We start from the raw sequence: 19146 nt of genomic DNA, 5'->3' as shown, positions 1-19146 counted from the left end.
CGTGTGACAGTTGTTGAAGCGTTTTTCGCAACTCTAATGCGTAAAACACAAGTGTGCGCCGCTCTCTAAGAAGCCGACCATTACGAAATCGACTCGCTGGCTTCTCTGAGTTTTTTATAGTTTGTCGCTCGATACATTTTCGGTTTAGATTTAATTTCTTTTTGCCCTATTAAGAGATTGTCGATGCAGGAATCGCGATCAATCTTACGGCTGAAACCAAGCACAGGTATTTTAATGCTTGTTATTGTGGCCTCAAGTCCCAAGCAACCGTTAAGCTGGCGGCATGAAGCCAACATGATGAATGAGTTTCTGATGCGTTTTCGGACGCGTTACGCTGGCGACATGGAAAGGGAAAGGGAAAAGGGAAAGGGAAAGAGAAATGATGATGATCAAACTTCTCCGCACAATTACTTGTGGCAGAGTTGAAACTTTTTTGAAGTTATATTAAACGCAATTCAACTTACCACGAGCGAAAATCGATGTTAGGTAGTTTTACGATTCGTTGACCATTACATCTCGAATAATCTAATGAGATCAAAAATACAGAAAAATATGGCGGGGCCGCTGGTATCACCAACCAGCGGTCGAAGAGAAAACATTGGTTTGGTTGACCGGTATTCAGAAACGTTCTTTCGCATTCCCGTTCTTGTCATATTTCATTCTATCGCACCCAGACGCGAAAAACAAACGAGCGCCAGGAGCGCGATAATTACGCTAAGCCATCCACGGCAAGCGTGTGCTGTTTTACATTGACGAGGCATCGACTAATAATTCTTTTATCCAGTGCTTTTCAAATGTTTGCAATAAATCGTTGCAATAAGAATTTCAAACTTTGAGCGTCGGTTGCTTTCTCAGGATTGAGTTACATCGAGCAAATGCTGTAAAACCATAGTAGTGAGAGGTGGTTTTGGCGCAACGGTACTCTCAAGCCGAGGCAGGTTAGGTCAGCACTTGGCTCAAAGAATTTATTTCTCGTTGAATGAAGTAAATTCTTAAATATTATTTAACGTTTATAGTCTAGGAGTCCTTAGCTTCTACATTCGTAATATGAGTGAACAACTCATCTGGATCCGGTGATCAGTGATCAGGAATTTGCTTGTTGACTCAGTTCTGTTGAAAACGGTTAAATTCGAATTTTTTACTGTTCCTGAGTGTACTTTTAAAAGTCATATTAAGATAAATTAGTACCACGTTCCCGAGTTTTGGATTAGTTTTCATATACATTTCGTTTTATGTTTTCATTTCTAGATACCTTCATAACAATAAAATAAGCCACCTCCCAGAAAACGTTTTCTCAGGACTCACGGATCTAGAATGGTTGTAAGTATATTGCCACACATACACTTTCAAAATATGACACAACTATGCGCCTCTCTACTCCACAAACAATTGTGTGACTTAGTTGGAAGTGACTCACATAGCTGAGTTTAAAAAGTCGTTACAGCAATTAACCCTTTCAGGTCAAAAATTAAAGTGCATTTAGACCTTAGCCTTCTAAGATTAATACTACATCTCATTCCAGTCTTTCATTTTGGTTCTTTCTGTAAAACCCTTTATTTGACCTGAGCCAGATCCTCTTTTTTTAATAAATGAGCACATAAAACTATCATATTGATTGCAACCGACACACATTCAAGTCAACGAAATTGTAATTATATATACTAGCTACACAAAATTGGTTGACGGTTCTCAGACTGCCTCAATTCTAGAACTATCAAGACATCATAAATTCTACTAATTCCTATTTCCATGTGAGAACACTTTGTTTTTTGTCAGTGATTTTTCTTTATCAAAGCTCGATCAAAAATGCATGTTTTTAAACGGTGAGAATTGTTTACCTTAGTTTAAATAATTTTGATCTCGCATTAACTTTTTCGCTGTTTGTGTTTTGTTTTAGATTTTTCGCATTGTTTTCTTTCAAACTAGTAAATCCACAGTCATCCATTTGTGTTTTAAATTGATCGCTCTGTGTCGTTTGCGGACTCCTTTAGGACAATTGGTATTATTATTCTGCTCATATCTAAATAGAATCGAAAAAAGCCGTGATCAGCGAATGCTGAGGTCGAATCTGCATTACAAGCTAAAATTCGATTCAGATTGCATTGTGTGAGGTTAATGTTCGTCTCGTGACGTAACCTATGTAACATGAGATTTCTTATTATTGTATAACGAGGCTCGAGTTGAGAGATTTTGATAGAAAACTACACATGGTGTGAGAAGTAAAGCGGATTGCGTAAAGCATTGTAAACCTTTGGGAGCGACGAGAAAAAAGGCCGCAAGTTAAAGAGCGAAATGGCTCCATCTCAAATTCTGTTACCGGAAAAATTAGATTCCAAAAAGCCTGAAGAATGGAATCAATGGATTGAAAGAATCGAGTGTTATCGCGTGGCAGCTGGCCTCGACGAAAAAGATGACAAAGTCCAAGTTAATACGTTAGTGTACGCAATGGGATGAAACGTTAACGATATTTTTAAACGTTTTCATTTGGCTGAAAGGGATACAGTATATGCGACAGTGAAGCGCCGCTTCGAAACAGACTTTGTTGGCCGCTCAGTTGTGATCATTGAACGAGCACGTTTCACAGACCCGTTCAAGGCGAGAAAGAATCTGTGGTCGAATTTATTCAGCAGTTAAGCCGTTAACAGTAACATCCACGCCTGCGTAAATGGTTACGAGCTCGCCGAAACTTGCCAGTTCGGACCTATCACAGAAGAGTTAATAAGAGATCGATAGATTGCATCGTGGTGTTGCTCACTGGCGAAAAATGTCTGCGCATGAGTCGCGCGATATGCCACGTGACGCGTTTCCGGGACTATCATTGGCTCTCCTGAAAAAAGCACTCCCTAGAAGAACAGAAAAATGGATGCCGTTTGAGAATCGGTAGCTTGTTGGTTTCCGTTCTTTTTAGAGCGATCAAGGCTAGTTTTAATGCCAGTTTCAAGTGGAATGTATTCTTAGAGAACGTCTATGTTGTGTAAGTCGTTTGAAAGTCCAATCCAACCAGCATCCTCGGAAAATTTGCTCCTGGAAAATTTTATTTCGTGGGAAAAGAGCTGCGAAACAGGTGAGTTTTTTGCGCAATTTTTAATGTGGAAAGTTTGTTGCCACCGGGTACAAAAAGTTACTGTAATATGCAGAAAGGAGGATTCCTAAGGTTTCCGTTCATGTGTGAATTGGCTTGTACCAGGTGGCAGGGAAATGGCAATATTGTTCAACGTGAAGGTTATTTTTTTCTGCGTTACACCTTACGATCGGCACCTCTACATGAATGATCAATGATTCGATCAGATATGAATTTGATTTTGAATGTGATTGTCTCATTGGGAACGTAACCCTAGTATCAAATAGTTTAAATAGCTGCTTTTAAGGTCATTTATATTCCCTTTTCTGGTGAAGGTCTAAGTTATTATACTTTTTAGCAGTCATAACTCAACGATCCTTGCGTTCAAGTAGTTACCAAGTTATGGATTTGCAATCAATTTGAGTTAAAAATCAAAATCAAAATCCATGTTAGTTAAAATAATGTTTGGAAGAACAAAAGTGTAGGTACAGATGTATATAGGTATCTATTGATTGAGGTTTTTTTTACTATTGTTTTCTGGAAGCATTAATGATGTGATTTTGGTTTTAGGGGACTGTCATGTGTTGTTGGATCAAGGAAATACTGTTTTGAGTCAAGTATGGTTGACAGTGGATAGTTGTTCCTGAAAAGGCTGAAAGGAAGCTTTATTGCCTTGGACTTTTTTTGCTTACACCCCACAATTATGTTTGTTCTTTTCTTACATGGCAAAATTTATTAATATATTATGTGAATTGGAGCTGCAGCTAGAAACAGTGTCCCATGCATAAGGTCTCATTGGGGTTGATGGCAGTAAAATAATTTTGGTAAAAAATATGTTTAGAGTTTTTATCATAACTTCTCATCTTGGTCCTGCTGGACTTCAAACATGCTCTACCATTTTGCACAAGGAACTTGGTGTATTTGCAATATGATATTTTGGATAGCAATTGATTTATTTTTCTTATCCCTTATGTGTAGATATCCTATGTCTGTCACTTAGTTAGTTTTAAGCTTTTATTTCCTGTAGTGTATCTTTATTATAGTAAGCACATGACCCCACAAGCATGTGTTATTGCTTTGATATTGATTGTGTTTGAATAAAGGATATTGTTGTCTTGTCTTGTAGATAATGCAAAGCAACCTCAGTTGTATTTGCATTATTTCTGAATGTTACTTTTAAAGGGCAAACCATTAAAAAGTGTACAAAGTTCGCAGGAGTTCAGGAAAAATATTCAAAATATTCATTGATTTGAAGTTCCTGAAGCAGGTAAATCTTGAAGAGTTTACGCAACCATATTTGGAATATACGGCATTTCTTTTTGGGAATGTTCAAGTCCACAGAATTCATTTTCTTTATGTTGAGAAGTACTGTAAGACTGTTGACTCCATGGGGTTCCCCGTTGACGAGTAAAATCGTCTGGTGTTAGACAGAGCAAAATACTCAGGCTTTAGACAGAGTAAAATACCAAGTATGGCCGGTTTAGGGGTGAAAGGGTTAATTAAAATGCAAATTATCATTACTTTGACTTTCTTTCTTCAATTGAACCAATACAAAGTGACTAATCATCACCTCCACCATTGCTATACAACGGCTTTGGCTTTTAGAACAAAGTATCAAAGTTCAATGAAGCTGGTGGCTCAAGGAGTAAACTTTGCAAAAAAGTTAGGTTAAAAATACTTTTATGGTATTTGAGTCTTTTTGTAGAACAAATTTGCATAAAATCGTTAAAGTCATTAAATCAATGAGAATCCAAACATGAGGATGCAGATTGCTCAGGAGGGGTCTGACCCCTTAGGGGAACCAGTTCTAAATTGACAAATGACTGGCATTTTATAATTCATAAGTAAAAGCTACTTGCTCGCTTACCAAATTTTTCTACAGTTCCATTCATTTTTCAGGATTGATAGCCTTAAATGTACTGCGGCAACTCTGCCAGCTGTTTGGTCTCAGTATCATAAGCAGTGCCCCCTTGGGGTAGTTTGTTCACTTCACCACCATTGTTTACCCTATCCAGGGACTAAAGCAAGGATGGAAATTGATTACGGCTTAAATAAATTGGACAACTTTTTTTTACTTCTTACACTTACTGCATTAAACTTTAATTTATTCATCCTTTGGAATGGTAGGAATGCTTACTATTATTTACAGCAATTGCTCAATTGCTAAAAATTCATTGCATCTAAAGATGAAATATTTTTTACATATGAGTTTTAAGTATTTATGAGTCAATGAGTCAAGAGTCAATGAGTTATTGCAGTTACCCTAACCCATAAAATGAAAGCTAAAATTTCAGAGAGTGCTTAGGCCTAATCACTGAAACGAGGGCTTAGGCTTGATCAATAAATTATTGCTATATTGACTGTGAGTCTCATTGACTCATGACTCATTGACTAATTGACTCATAAATCATGGGACCTCTTTACATATGGAAAGGTAAAAGGAGTTATTTCTGTGAAGTCTTATCCAGAAAACTGCAACATGGGGTTATGTCCCTTTCAAATGTAGCTTTGTATGCTTTTGTCTTTGAATGATTATTACGGAAATATGAAGTTATGGTTTTTCTAAAAGTTAAATCTAATGCAAGGGGATTAAAATTATTGAAGCAGCTGTGTTGCAACCAGAGTCCGCAAAGAGAGGTTAGATAATTTGTTGTACTGGAAGTAATTAGTAGGCCAGCGTGAAATTTGTGAAAAATTTTGGAGGGTGGCACTGAATCACCTTCAACAAGTTTCCTAACTTTGAAAATACCTAATTTTATATCCTCCTGCTGTTTTATTGCTGGAAGATAAAATCAATTCCTGATTAAGGTGATTCCCTAGTATTGCACTGCGCATCCTGTTCTGCGCATAACACAGTGTAAGCCCCGTTCGTATTCAGGCATGGCTAAGAGGCTTTATGGTCAAATTTCATGGCTCTTTGTCTCACAAGTCTCAACGGATATTTCTAAACAAAACAATGTTTAAATTTAACCATAAAGACTCGTACCAATGTGTGAATATTGATATATCGAACGTGGCCAAAAACATTTCAAAATGCCGACCTTTCGTGAGGGAAAGCTCGCTAGAAAGAAGAATGGCCGTTTTCAGAGCACAGCAGTAAAGAGCAAAACAAGAAACGTTTTGGACTCTCACAAAACAAAAAGTCGAGTGATAGCCTTGATAATGCTAAAGAAGATTTAAGTCCGACTGTGAAAGTGAAACCGCGCTATCGGGGAGACGTGTTGTCGAGGGGTCGAGCTTGGTTTGCTTTCTGTTTTCTCCTAAACGAGGTTGGTGACCTATCTTTTTTTTGGCATAATTTTATTCTCTTACTCATCTTCTTTGCGCTGTAAAAAAATTACAAAAAATTTACGTCAGAAAAAAAAGTTACAGGAAAGATAGTATTCGTAGCCATCACTCGTGGACACAAAATTGTCTCCTCGAGATCACGCACCCGAAGAACATTTGTAGTCAGTGCCTTTTCAAGACTTGTGCCTGTGCCATAAAACAAACATTAAATTATTCCTTTTGAGCAACACAATTCACCTGTTTTGTTATTTCAAGAATTACGTCAAAGCTGTGCTTCCTGTTCGTGCAAAACGTAGCCTGAACCGATGGAATAAACTTGTCCTTGATAGATGAAGGCGCAATGATTAAATGAGTAACTTGAGCAAGTTATGTCTCTCAAACGAGCTTGGTGACCTACTTTTTTAATTGCACATTTCGAGTCACCATAATATAGGGAACAATCGAGAAAAGTTTTAAAAAAATCTTACGACAACTTCTATTACTAAGGAATCACCTTAAGTATTTTTGTTGTCACATTAACCCATTACAATGTGGTGAAAGCGTATTATTAGCTGTAGTAAAATTTTGTTACAGTAAAATTCTCCCTGCTAGAAAGCTGGACTTCTGAATCAAATATTGTTGTTTTGGCTATTCAGAGTTAACCTTATCTATGTTTATTTCTATAATTTGGAGGAAAGCAAACAATTGGCATTTAGCTTGAAACAAAAGGTTTCCTTCTAGTGTACCCAATATGAGGTGCTATGACATGTTAAGTATGATTTTGGTTATTACTACTGCTAAATTCATTTTAAAATTTATTTTTGAACGACTGAAATACATTTCTTAATTTTCCCCTCGGTCTTAATAAATTTTCCTCTATGGACCACTTGAATGGCGATTTTAACAACTTAATTTTGAAAAAAAATGCGGAAATCTTAACATTTTCTGTTAGATGCGGGACCCCGTGTGTAACTATTTAGTTGGAAGAGAAACCATTTGGAAATTTAGTGGTATCTTTTTTGTTCCACTTTTTAAAGATAAACGCATGAATTGAAATCAAGATGGTAATCCATTAGCTGGTAAGCTCCACAAACGAATTTCCAATCGAACATTAGCAACCGAGACTCGCGTTGACCTTGAAAATTTTAAAGAAATTTCCCTCGTAGCAATGATGGCTTAAAAGAGAATCTCGCTGGCATAGAAACGCACCAGGCTGGAAACGCACTATGCAGTCAACATTCGTCCGTTTTACTGGCCTGAAAAAGGGTCTTTTTTGTCAACAGAGATCTAATAAAATTGATCTAATAAACACCGAATGGCAGCCATGTTTGATTTCAGGTATTGAAGTCACATGACACGGCCTCGACCAATCAGACATTTTTCGCCAGTGAAGTGGTGTTAAGTTTAAAATTGACGCAGGCGCGGATGTTACTGTTAACTCTTCTGTGATAGATCCGAACTGGCAAGTTTCGGCCAGCTCCTGAATGGATTCAATAAATTCGACCAAAGATTCTTTCCCACCTTGAGCGGGTCTGTTGAAACGTGCTCGTTTAATGATCACATTTGAGCGGCCCACAAAATGTGTTTCGAAGCGGCGCTTCACTGTCGCGTATACTGTATCCCTTTCAGCCAAACGAAAACTTCTAAAAATATCGTTAACTTTTCATCCCATTGCGTACACTAACGTATTAACTTGGACTTTGTCATCTTTTTCGTCGAGGCCAGCTGCCACGTGATAACACTCGAATCTTTCAATTCAACGCTTCCATTCTTCAGGCTTTTTGGAGTCTAATTTTTCCGGTAACGGAATTTGAGATGAAGCCATTTCGCATATTAACTTGCGGCCTTTTTTCTCGTCGCTCCTATAGGTTTACAATGCTTTACGCGATCCGCTTTACTTCTCACACCATGTGTAGTTTTCTGTCAAAATCCTTTCTTCTCTTGACTCGAGCCTTGTTATACAATAATAAGAAATCTCATGTTACATAGGTTACGTCACGAGACGAACATTAACCTCACACAATGCAATCAATCGAAGTTTAGCTTTTAATGCAGATTATTCGCTGATCACGACTTTTTTCGATTCTATTTACATATCAGCAGAACAATAATAATACCAATTGTCCTAAAGAAGTCCGCGAACGGCTCAGAGCGATCAATTTAAAACACAAATGGATGACTGTGGACTTGCTAGTTTGAAAGAAGACAATGAGAAAAATCTAAAACAAAACACAAACAAGCGAAAAAGTTCATGCGAGATCAAAATTATTTAAACTAAGGTAAACAATTCTCACCGAATAATGAAGGCTTTGAATGACCAAATGCAGGTTAAAAACATGCATTTTTGGTCGAGCTTTAATGAAGAAAGTTCACTGTACCGTGATCATAATTCAAAAAAAAAAAAAACAAACAAAACAAAGCAAAAAACAAAGTGTTCTCACATGGAAAGAGGAATTAGTAGAGTTTATAATGTCTTGATACTTCTAGAGAGAACCGTCAACCAATTTTATGTAGCTAGTATATATAACTACAATTTCGTTCAAGAACTACGGCGACGGCGACGAAAAGTTCACTTCAAAATGTAACTTTACAAAATCCTATGTCTTTTTTGTTAACTTCGTACAATGTGGGTGAAATTGTCCTACAATTGAATTTATAAGAGCTGTTTTGGAGTAAAAATATAGAATGAGAGATTAGCAAATGTACGCCCACGTTGTCCTTAAAACCTCAAATTTGGTGAGTTCACGTTGTTGTCATGCAGAGTACGGCAATAAAATGCGTGCCGCACGTGCAGCACGATTATTTTATTTTATTTTTCCTCTTTTAACCTACCATATTATTGTTTTCTGGCTTTGTCGTAGCCGTAGTCGTTTCTTAACTCCCTATTGTCATTTCGTCCACTTGAAAATTAATGTGTGTCGGTGACAGGGTTTAACTCTCTCTCTCTCTCTCTCTCTCTCCCTCTCTCTCTCTCTCTCTCTCTCTCTCTCTAGAGGTAAAGTGGGCACTTTTGTAACTAAGTTCTCTCGAAGGCTTACAAATGTCCATTTGTACGATTTAAACCCAGGTTTCCTATTTTTAGGAGAGTATACTTTATAACCATTGTGGCCTGCAAAGATCAATATTCCACATCGAAAACGAGGCTTTTTACAGCTGTTTTTTCACGTTTGAGGTTACAAAAGTTCCCGGTGTCGTGGTAACGTTCGTTTTTTAGTGGTAAGTTGTGAAAACTTGGCAAAATGTAGGTATTTAAGACCCTATATTACCCATATGTATTCACTCTTTTGCCACTGTAAATAACTAAAGTGGTTCTCGGGTCTTCCAAAATTTTGAAGGTTTTTACTTGCACTTTCAAGTCGAGTTGAGGTTTCCGGATCATTGAAAAGGCCGCTCAGTAACAAAACAAAAGTCGAAACTCGATTGTACCATTATTAATCAGTCAAAGTCAACCAAACTTACGCTACACATAGTTGTACTACTGTACTTTATACACCTAAAATTTGACGGCCTTCCGTAAAATCCTTGATTAGAAAACATAGGTATTTCTAGCAGTGGGTGTTAGAAATTTGTAATGTTACCAAAGTGCCTTTTTTGCAAGATATTCCGTCAGCGCGAGAAAGACATTTCTTTTTCAGAAAAAAAACCAATCTTTTGGTATGGAATTAGTACTAAATACGGCCCTTATCAGTGAAAATATTTACACACTATCGCCAAAGATGACTGAGAAATAAGCCATTTATGCCTAACACTATGAATCAGTGGCTGCATGCTTCCAGGCCATGCCTTTAATTTATTCCCCGTGTTTTTGTTACACCCAGTTTAAGGCAAAAATAAAATAAATAAAAAACACGCACACACACAACAAGAAAGCCTCATCAACATTTCTTTCAAAAAGCTTGTTTTGTGTGGGTCGCACATCCACATTTTCAAACCGCTTCGCGCCCTAGTTAGGTGATTCAGTCAATACCCGATGTCGTTTCACGTTAAGCAGCATGCTCCGCGACCTGTATAAGGATTCGTGAACGTTTTTGAGACCAGTTGAGTTCCGATGCATTAAGAGAAGACAAAACAAAAGATACGTGCAAGTTTTCATCTTTTTTCCCTTCAGCTCAAGCGACTGTTCCACCTGCTACGGCTGTCTAGAACTGGAGAAACAGGTGACATTCTGCGCACTACAGCTGTTATAAGTGACAAATTGTTAGCACATTAATTTGATTATGCTTAATTTTATTTCTGTACTTGATTTTTATGTTTACTTAAGCAGCACCATAAGCGCAAGAAAATAAGTTTAAAGGGGTGCAACATTGTGCAACTTGTTTCTCGCAATTTTCATCTTCCCTGGCAACATGACAATAATTATTTTAAAATATGCTTTCACCTGTGCAAGCAATATTTTGCACGTGGAGCCTTGGCTGTAACTATAGAATTGCACAACCTGCCATGAAAAACGACTTTTCTTACCAGATGCTGTCTCAGAGCCAAGCGTTTTTGAGCAACGGATGGCAACCAGAAGTGAAGCGTTTTCCCTATGAACCCCCACTGGTGCAACCACATTTATACTGTTCAGTGCTCTTACTGGTATAGAGACGATTTGCTCGCAAATTTGAGCTAAACCACTGCCCAACAATAAGAAAACTCCACTTCCGGTCTATGTCCATCGCTCGAAGACGCCCTTTTGACGCCCTAAAGTTAGCGACAGATGAGAGCTTTTATATAACGGACTGTTCTCGTCCCACGTGTTGTGGCCTTGAAAAAAATTGTAGGATGGATTACTTCGGCCTCCAGGCAAGACTTCGGGATTTAAAGTCAATCGAAATGCAGGCCTTAAGGCAGGGTAATCAAGAGAAAGCAAAAATGGTGAGTACTTTGAGCACAATCACAGTTTTGTTTTCCATTTGTGCTATTTTTACGTCAGATCGTATGGTTAGATTAAAGCAAGTCAGAGCTATGTCACGGTATTCGAAGGTCATTTGGGCAGATCTTTAGCTAAATAGGAAATATGAAATTCCTTTGCCGATGAAATAATCGTTACACGGACGATGCTAAGCATAAACGACCATTAACCAGGTGAATTGTAGTGAATTTGAAATTATACGTTGGGCCGACTGTTTTTTTTTCCAAGATTTATTCGGGAATGCAATTCCTTTTCAATCTTCCCCTTTTTTCCCATCCATGCGCCTCTTTGCTTTTTTATGTTGTTCTGAAATTGTAATTGGTTGTTGTTATTTTGCTAATTCTGTCTTATGGTAAATCTGAAAGTCATGAAAATGGCTAAAATTGCGTGACATGGCAAATTTAATTAAGTTGATATCCTGTCCCTGAACTGGCTCATTCTGCTTGTCATGAGCGGTTTTTGAAATTTCTTTGTATGGGGATCATGCTCTTACATTTTCTTGGGTGAAACTGTTTAACTTAGGTAAATAGTTTGATTTAGTGACCACCACTGCATTTTTTCATGGGCATGAATTAATGTCAATAATTTTGCATCGTTTTTCACATGCCAAGTATTTATATCCAATACTTGGCATTTATAAAATGAGGCTAAATTATGGACGTAAATCTTGTGCATTTAGCATCATCATTGGCGGTATTTAATAACGGCAAGTGCAGAAGAAACATTTTCATGGTGTAATGATCACAATAACTAAGCATACTGTATCAAGAGGAACACAAAAACCTTTGCAACTGAAACTCAAATTTTATTCATTACTGGTCAACACTGTTCATGTTTTTCCTTGTCTATCATTTAGTTGTCCGAGAAAGCCTTTGAACTTAGGCATATGTGGACTAGGAGTTTATCCAGCTTGCCTGCTTACTCAAGCACAGAGCCTGTAATTGCAGTCAATCAAAGTGAAGAAAATTCCTGTGCTGACTGGCAAGAGGAAAGTGATTATGTCACCAGTGAAGGTGCTAGGTCGAAAGGTGAAGATGAGAATGGGGCTGGTGGACCTGTTGAATTGGGCAATGGAAGTGAAGGTGAAATCAGTGAGGTTGAGGGTGTTTTTTCATCTGACGAAGATGATGTAGCAGATGAAGGAGATAAGCCAGGCAGGAAGGGGGATGGAGAACTTTCAAATGCCAAAAGTTACATCCGAATGTTGAAGGGTAGGATCAATTTCCCGGAAAATGAACAACCAGTGGAGAAGGAGGAACCAAACAAAGAAAGAAGACATAAGGGACGAGGGAAACGTCTGTGTCCAGTCCCTTACTGCAAGAAGGTGGTAGTTCACATCCCTAGGCATCTAATGCAGGTTCATAAGTGGTCTCATTCTCGATCTCGTTCAGCAATCACAAACTTTAATTTACGGAAAAAGTACACATTCAAAAGTAAAGAAAGTGCTGAGGCAGGTAACAGGAAGAAGAGAAATAATGGTGATGAAGAAACAAAGGCCTACAAGGACTACCATAAAAAGAGAATTTGTCCTATGATTGGATGTTCAGCATGTGTGAAACGATTACCAGCCCATTTGAAAAATGTTCACAAGATTAGCCCTTCATCTGACGAGTACAAAAGTCTGCTGAATAAAGCTTTGCAAAAAGGAAAGAGGCCCTATACAGTCCAGTTAATTGACAAGAGAGCTGCCGGAGAAAAACTAACCAACTTCGAAACAGCAACACTTGAAAGTAGCGAAGAGGTTTCACTTGAAGAAAGTCAGGAAGTTGAAATGGAACAAGTTGAGGAGCTGGAGAATGAGGAGAAGGAAATAGTTATTGATGAAGATGGAGAAGTGGTAGGTAGTGCAAGTGCAAGTGCAAGTGCAGAAGCTGATGTTGAATCTGATGTTGACACTCTCCCTGGGTTAATTGTCGATTTTGAGAATTGGCTACAATCACCAGATGGGGGCAAAAAAGACGTGAAAACTGCCAAACAGCACGCTTCACAGGTTAAGAGGATCTTGTTTGTGATTGACATTGACAAGAAGGTGTCATCTCTTCTAGATTTCGGTCTGTTAAAGGAGAAGTTTGTTAAACATGCTGAAGAAAAGTATGTTGCTGAAACTATCAAATCATATCTTACAAGCCTGCAACATTTTTACCCCTTCCTGCTGTCTGAAAAGCCAAAAGAAATTACAGCCAGCTGTGAGTTAATCAGTCAGTTGAGAGAAAAGATGAAGAGATGGTCTACATCTTACAAGCGTTCAAGCTTGAAATGGAAGTGGGAAAGGAGGGAAGAGGATCGAGTTGAGGCTATCACTGCAGAAAAAATTGAAGCCTTTGAAAAAAGCCAAATTTCCAGAGATGCTATCATCCTGCTTGGAAAGCTCAGTGGAAAGCACAGTGTAGACATTGCACAACAACAGTACACCCTTTTGCGTGACTTCCTTCTCATTCAGATTTCCATTGATAATGCCAACCGTGCTGGAGTTTTGGCTAACATGACTTTAAGAGAATTCAAAAGAGGCTACAAAGAAGGTGACAGATTTGTCATCAATGTCATGAATCACAAAACATTCCATGTTCATGGCCCAGCATTAATTGTCCTAACAAGTAATTTGTATAATTGGATGAGCATATTTGTTCAAGAAGTGCGCTCTAAGGTGCCAGGTGTTGGAGCAGGAGAAGACCAGCCACTATTTCCATCTTTCAATGGAACAAAACTGCAGTCCAGTCAAATAAACAAAGCTATCAAATCGGTTTGGAAAAAGGCAGGGGTAGGAGGACGCATTCACAGCACACTATTCAGGAAAGGTGCGGTGACTGCCTGCCACAAGAGTCACAAAGAAATAGCAAGCGATCTGGCTCAATTGATGGCTCATAAGGAAGACACTGCAGTAAAATACTACCGTTTGAGCCAAAGTGCGAAAGCATCGGTGACTGCTTCACAGACACTTCACAAAATTATGAGGAAAACGAGCTCTCAGTCTTGTGAAGAAAGATCTGAGGAACTGCCATCTGAACAGCCGGGAGAAGACATGCAACAGAATGCAAACGAGGAAGAAGCTGAAGAAGACCCATTGAAAGATGAAAGAAGGAATGTATTAAAATTGCCATGGTCAGAAGAGGCGGTTCAAGAAATACGCCAGTCATTTAAAAAAGAAATAGAGCAAAAGAAAGTCACCATGGAATGTGTGAAAGAGAAGATCAAGGATAGTCAAGTGTTCCGAGGTGAAGATGCCAGAAGAGTTTATGACAAAGTTCGCGCAGAGTGGAGACATCCAGTATCCAAGAACAACACTTTAGACTTGCCAACAGAGAAAGAAAAACTAAGTGATAAAGTAGAACGACTTTTCAGAGAAGAATCATCTGCTGGTTCTGACATCGTCTCGCCAACAACAGCATTAAGCAACAACACAAAGGCTCTTTTCAGTGAGGGAGATGTACAAATATTGCATCGCTTATTTGAGGACATGCTTCAGAACAGTCCAATCTCGAAAAAGGTCATTTCTGACAGACTTTCTTCTGATGCCAAAGGAAGAAGCATGTTACAAACGCTGTCATTGAGACAAATAGTTAACCGTATTAAGTATGAGCGCAGGCAGAGGAGAGGAAAACAGAGCAGCTGTTAATACCAGGTATGTCTTGCATTGTGTGTTGCACATGGATTGCTTTAATATCCCCCAGAGTTGATTTCTGTTATATTTAAAATTCTGAAGCAAGCTGTTTGTAATACTGCATGCAGGCTGCATTCAGTTGGTTTATTTAGAAGAAGTATAGTTGTACCTCACCACAACAGAATGATCATTTAAGAAGGTTAGAGTCATTGTAGAGTATCAAATTAAAAAATTATGTTTTATGTTGAATTATCTATGTCCGGGTGAAGGATTTACGCTCTGACAAAGGACTTTTGTAGCTGTTGCTGTTACTGTTACTGTTATTGGATAATTTACCTTGTCCACCAAATGCTACCAAGTGTTAGTCCAGTCCCTACTGACCCAGCACCACAGTTTCTCTAGAAACTCACTCCTTGAAAATAATGTAATGTGTCTATCACTTAAACTTTGTTGTGATTGGTTTCAGGTTTCCATCAGCTGCTCTCTTTGGCTGGAGTCAGGTGGTTACAATGCACTGTGTTTGGAAGCAACAAATACCCACTTATGACTTCAAACAATGGTGTACAGTGCAAGCAGAGACTTAATGACAAACAAAGCCTTAAGTTTGTTTCTGTGCAACAGATTTGATTTTTCACATTTGAGGTTCTGTTTTATGGGAAGAAGTAATTTTTGAAAGCCTTACTGTATTGCTTTAGCATTAATTGGAGCTTATTATTTTTTTGCCTCATGTCCCATGTGATCTTTTTGCAGCTCTTGGTTTGTTTGTTTTTTTCAACACCGACCTGTTAATTCCTAATTGTAAAGAGTGGGGATAATTTAATGTTTTCATGCTTTGCAAAGATGATTTGAATGAGACTTCAAAAATTCTGTTGCCAGTATATCTTCAATTCCAGATTAGTCTCACACCGTCAGAAACTTTGTGAAAGCCTCACCTTTTACACCTCTTACGTGATTTTATTCTATCCATTTTTTTAATGCATGACAGAAAGTTTGCATAGAGTGCTTACTGTACAAGATGACTTGTATTTTATTAAATTGGCTGTTCAGGCTTACTCCAGTATTTACCTTTAAAAAAAGTTAAACATTCTAAAAGCAGAGTCTCTCAAACAAACTGACCTCTACTGTATGACAGAAATAACAGTTTCTCTAATATAGGGTATCGTTGAAAGTTAGGGTTGTGGCAAAATTCCTATAAGGCTGCAGCTGCATTTGCGGTTTTTCTTTATTCTAGCCAAAACATGAGCCTCAAGTTTCCGTTTTTGAATCTTATGAGAAAAGTTCGAAACACAGGAGCCACACAGGAAACAGTGTGAGTGATTTTGCCACAAATATATTTTTTTTTCAGCTATTGTGCCACCAAGTCAAGGGTGGCTACAGGTGCACTTCCCCACCTTCAATTATGCAAAATTTTAATACTGAAACAGTGCATTCTTCAGCAAACAAATGCACTTGCAGCAGCAGCTTTACATGTAGCTCTTTTGTAAGCTTCACAGCCTTTGTAATGTCAACATTGATATCAAGCACATTTTGTGTTTTAGTTCTTTAGTAAGAGAAAAATTTCATCATGCTGTCCAGGTACATGTGTCCTAACTGTTTTGCTCTTGATGATGCTTGACAGCTGATGCAAACTCAATAGCCACTTAATAATTTAAGAACTTTTGCAAGCTTCCAAACAGTTGCTATGGTTAAGTAACCATTGTTTTCAGAATTAAGGCTTTGTGGCTTACAATGATCTGTTGATATTCAAAAAATATATATTGTGAATAGTGTTCCAGTTTAAAGGTAGAATAAATGCCGATGTGATTGGTAATGCCTCGTATATCTGTTTCTTACTTTATGCCAAAGTTGTCATGACAAATAAATTTTGTGCCCTGCCTTTAGTCAGTGAGCTTAAATTATTAAACAGTATTTGTTTTTCTTAATCATCACCCGTACTTTGACTTTCTTTTTCAATTACCTGCTAAACATCTTATGGAATTTGATATTTACGGGTTAGAGATTGTTGTGAGTGTTTGGTTTTCCAATACACGCACGCGCTTACTGTACAATGAACGAGAAATTTTTAAAAAAGTTTTCGAATTTCGAGCTCAATGCACAGTAAGCAAGTGCGTTTATTTGTAAACAAAACACAAACAGAATTTTCAGTGAGCATAAACAAGCCAATGTCAATGATCAATCATCACTTTTCTTTGTCGTGTTATAAGTGAAAGCGAAATTACAATTTTTAAACCTGGCGTTCTCAAAGTTTTCCGGGATGGCAGGGTCAATTATTTCATTAATTTTTTCCTGCTCAACCACGGAAAATCTTGAACTTGAAGCCATGTACGTTTGAAGGTGAAGAACACTGCACAGTTTTTATGCGTCATTGTAAGAACGCACTCTGTTTCTTTGATGTCGCTAGGTAACGGAAACTCACGTGATCAATTTTAACCAATGACGCGTGCGGATTTTAGACATTGAACAAAGATTGAAAATTAAACCTTGTCACCTGTGCATTATATGGAGAAAACCTTAGCAAAAATACCCTGCCAAGACAAACAAACTTCATATTTAAGTACAAGCATACAGTTTTGTTTACAATCTCCCCTTGAGGACAGTGCCCAAGCCCTATAAAGACGAACGAGGGTGTAAAAAAGCAGAGTTACCAAAGTGCCTTACATAAGTTACTGAAGTGCCCTACACATAACAGACCTATGGTACAAAAGTGCCCTACCAAAATGTTACAAAAGTGCCCTTTGTTACAGAAGTGCCCTAAAAAACGCCCTATGAAGTTACCAAAGTGCCTTTAAGCACAAAAGTGCCCTTCCCTAGGGTACCAGAGTGCCCTACAGTTGCAAAAGTGCCCGATCATAGTTACTGAAGTGCCTTAAAATGTTACAGAAGTGCCCGTACCTCTAGCTCTCTCTCTCTCTCTCTCTTTGTCGGAGAGAGCCGGTGTTCTAGGGTTTCTGCGTAACCTCGTAACCGGGTAGCCGTGCAGCCACCTTCATTCAATACGTCACTGCTTACCCGCGTAGCGACACTTTTCAAGATCACTTTTGGCGCTCTCTCTTTGTCAGAGAGAGCCTGGGTTCTAGGGTTTCTGCGGAGCCGCGTAGCCGCGTAGCCACCTTCACTCTATACGTGACTGCGTAACCGCGTAGCCACACTTCTCAAGATCACTATTGGAGTGGCGGGGTATTCAGCAGTTTAGAGTGGCTTAACTACTGAATTCCCCGCCACTCCAAAAGTGATCTTGAATAGTGTGGCTACGGGGCTACGTAGTCACAAGGCCTAAGCGCTAGTTTTTTAGCTTTCATTTTATAGTTCGGTTAACTACACTTTTTAACAAGATAGTGCGATGAATATTGCACTCGATTAGTGATTAGGCCTAAGCGCTCGTTTCAGTGATTAGGCCTAAGCCCGGGGGCCTTAAAGCACTCTTTTAAGATTTTAGCTTTCAATTTACGGTCCGGTTAACTACACTTTTACCGAGATCGTGTGAAGAGTATAGCATTCGTTTCAGTGTTTAGGCCTAAGCACTCGTTTAAAATTTTAGCTTTCATTTTACAGTTCCGTTAACTACACTCATTACTGAGGCAGTGCGATCAATATTGCACTCGGTTAGTAATTAGACCTAAGCGCTCGTTTCAGTGATTAGGCCTAAGCCCTCTTTTAAGATTTTAGCTTTCAATTTACGGTCCAGTTAACTACACGTTTTACCGGGATCATGTGAAGAATATAGCACTCGTTTACTGATTAAGCCTAAGCGCTCGTTTCAGTGATTAGGCCTATTCTATGGGGAGGGGCGGTATTAAGCAATACGTAGCCGCGTAGCCACGTAGCCGCGTAGCCGCGTAGCCGCGAAGCCACTTCTTTCCTTACTAACATAATCTAGGGGGAGGGGTGGTCATAATTACCGGGTAGCCAAGCAGCTGCGTCTTTACTTACTAACATATTCTAAGGGGAGAGGTGGTATTAAGCACTGCGTAGCTGCGTAGCCGTGTAGCCACTTCTTTCCCTACTAACATATTCTAGGGGGAAGGGTGGTATTGAGTACTGCGTAGCCGCGTAGCCATCACATTTCAAAACCGTTTTGGAGTGGCGGGGTATTCAGTAGTTAACTGTAATTTCTGAAGAGATTTACAAACGTTCCGGTTTGGAAAAGCTGCGAAAAGCTACGAAAAAGCTGTTTGACCCTAGTTAGGCAAAACGTTCCGTGACAGGCGTTGTAACGAGAAACCTAATGACCGGAAATGGCGAGCAAATACGACAAGATATTTACGTCGTTGGAAACCTAAAAGAACCTCTGTTAGGAAAACCAGCAGTTGAAGCTCTAAATCTAAT

At 38.7% G+C, this 19146-nt stretch overlaps 1 protein-coding gene across 1 annotated transcript; it reads left to right on the top strand.

Annotated features, from left to right (window-relative positions):
- The first annotated feature begins 12423 nt into the window (after positions 1–12423).
- On the top strand, positions 12424–16630 carry LOC138029596 (uncharacterized). The gene is made up of 2 exons (XM_068877295.1): positions 12424–14841; positions 15287–16630. The coding sequence occupies exon 1, from the start codon at positions 12424–12426 to the stop codon at positions 14833–14835; it is 2412 nt and encodes an 803-aa protein (XP_068733396.1). The 3' UTR covers positions 14836–14841; positions 15287–16630.
- Positions 16631–19146: the final 2516 nt, after the last annotated feature.

This window comes from Montipora capricornis, chromosome 13 (genome assembly GCF_036669925.1).
Source record: "Montipora capricornis isolate CH-2021 chromosome 13, ASM3666992v2, whole genome shotgun sequence".
In the NCBI taxonomy this organism is placed as follows: Eukaryota; Metazoa; Cnidaria; class Anthozoa; order Scleractinia; family Acroporidae; genus Montipora; species Montipora capricornis.
Note: the sequence above shows the minus strand (reverse complement) of the source record. Positions and strands in the feature narration are given on the sequence as shown.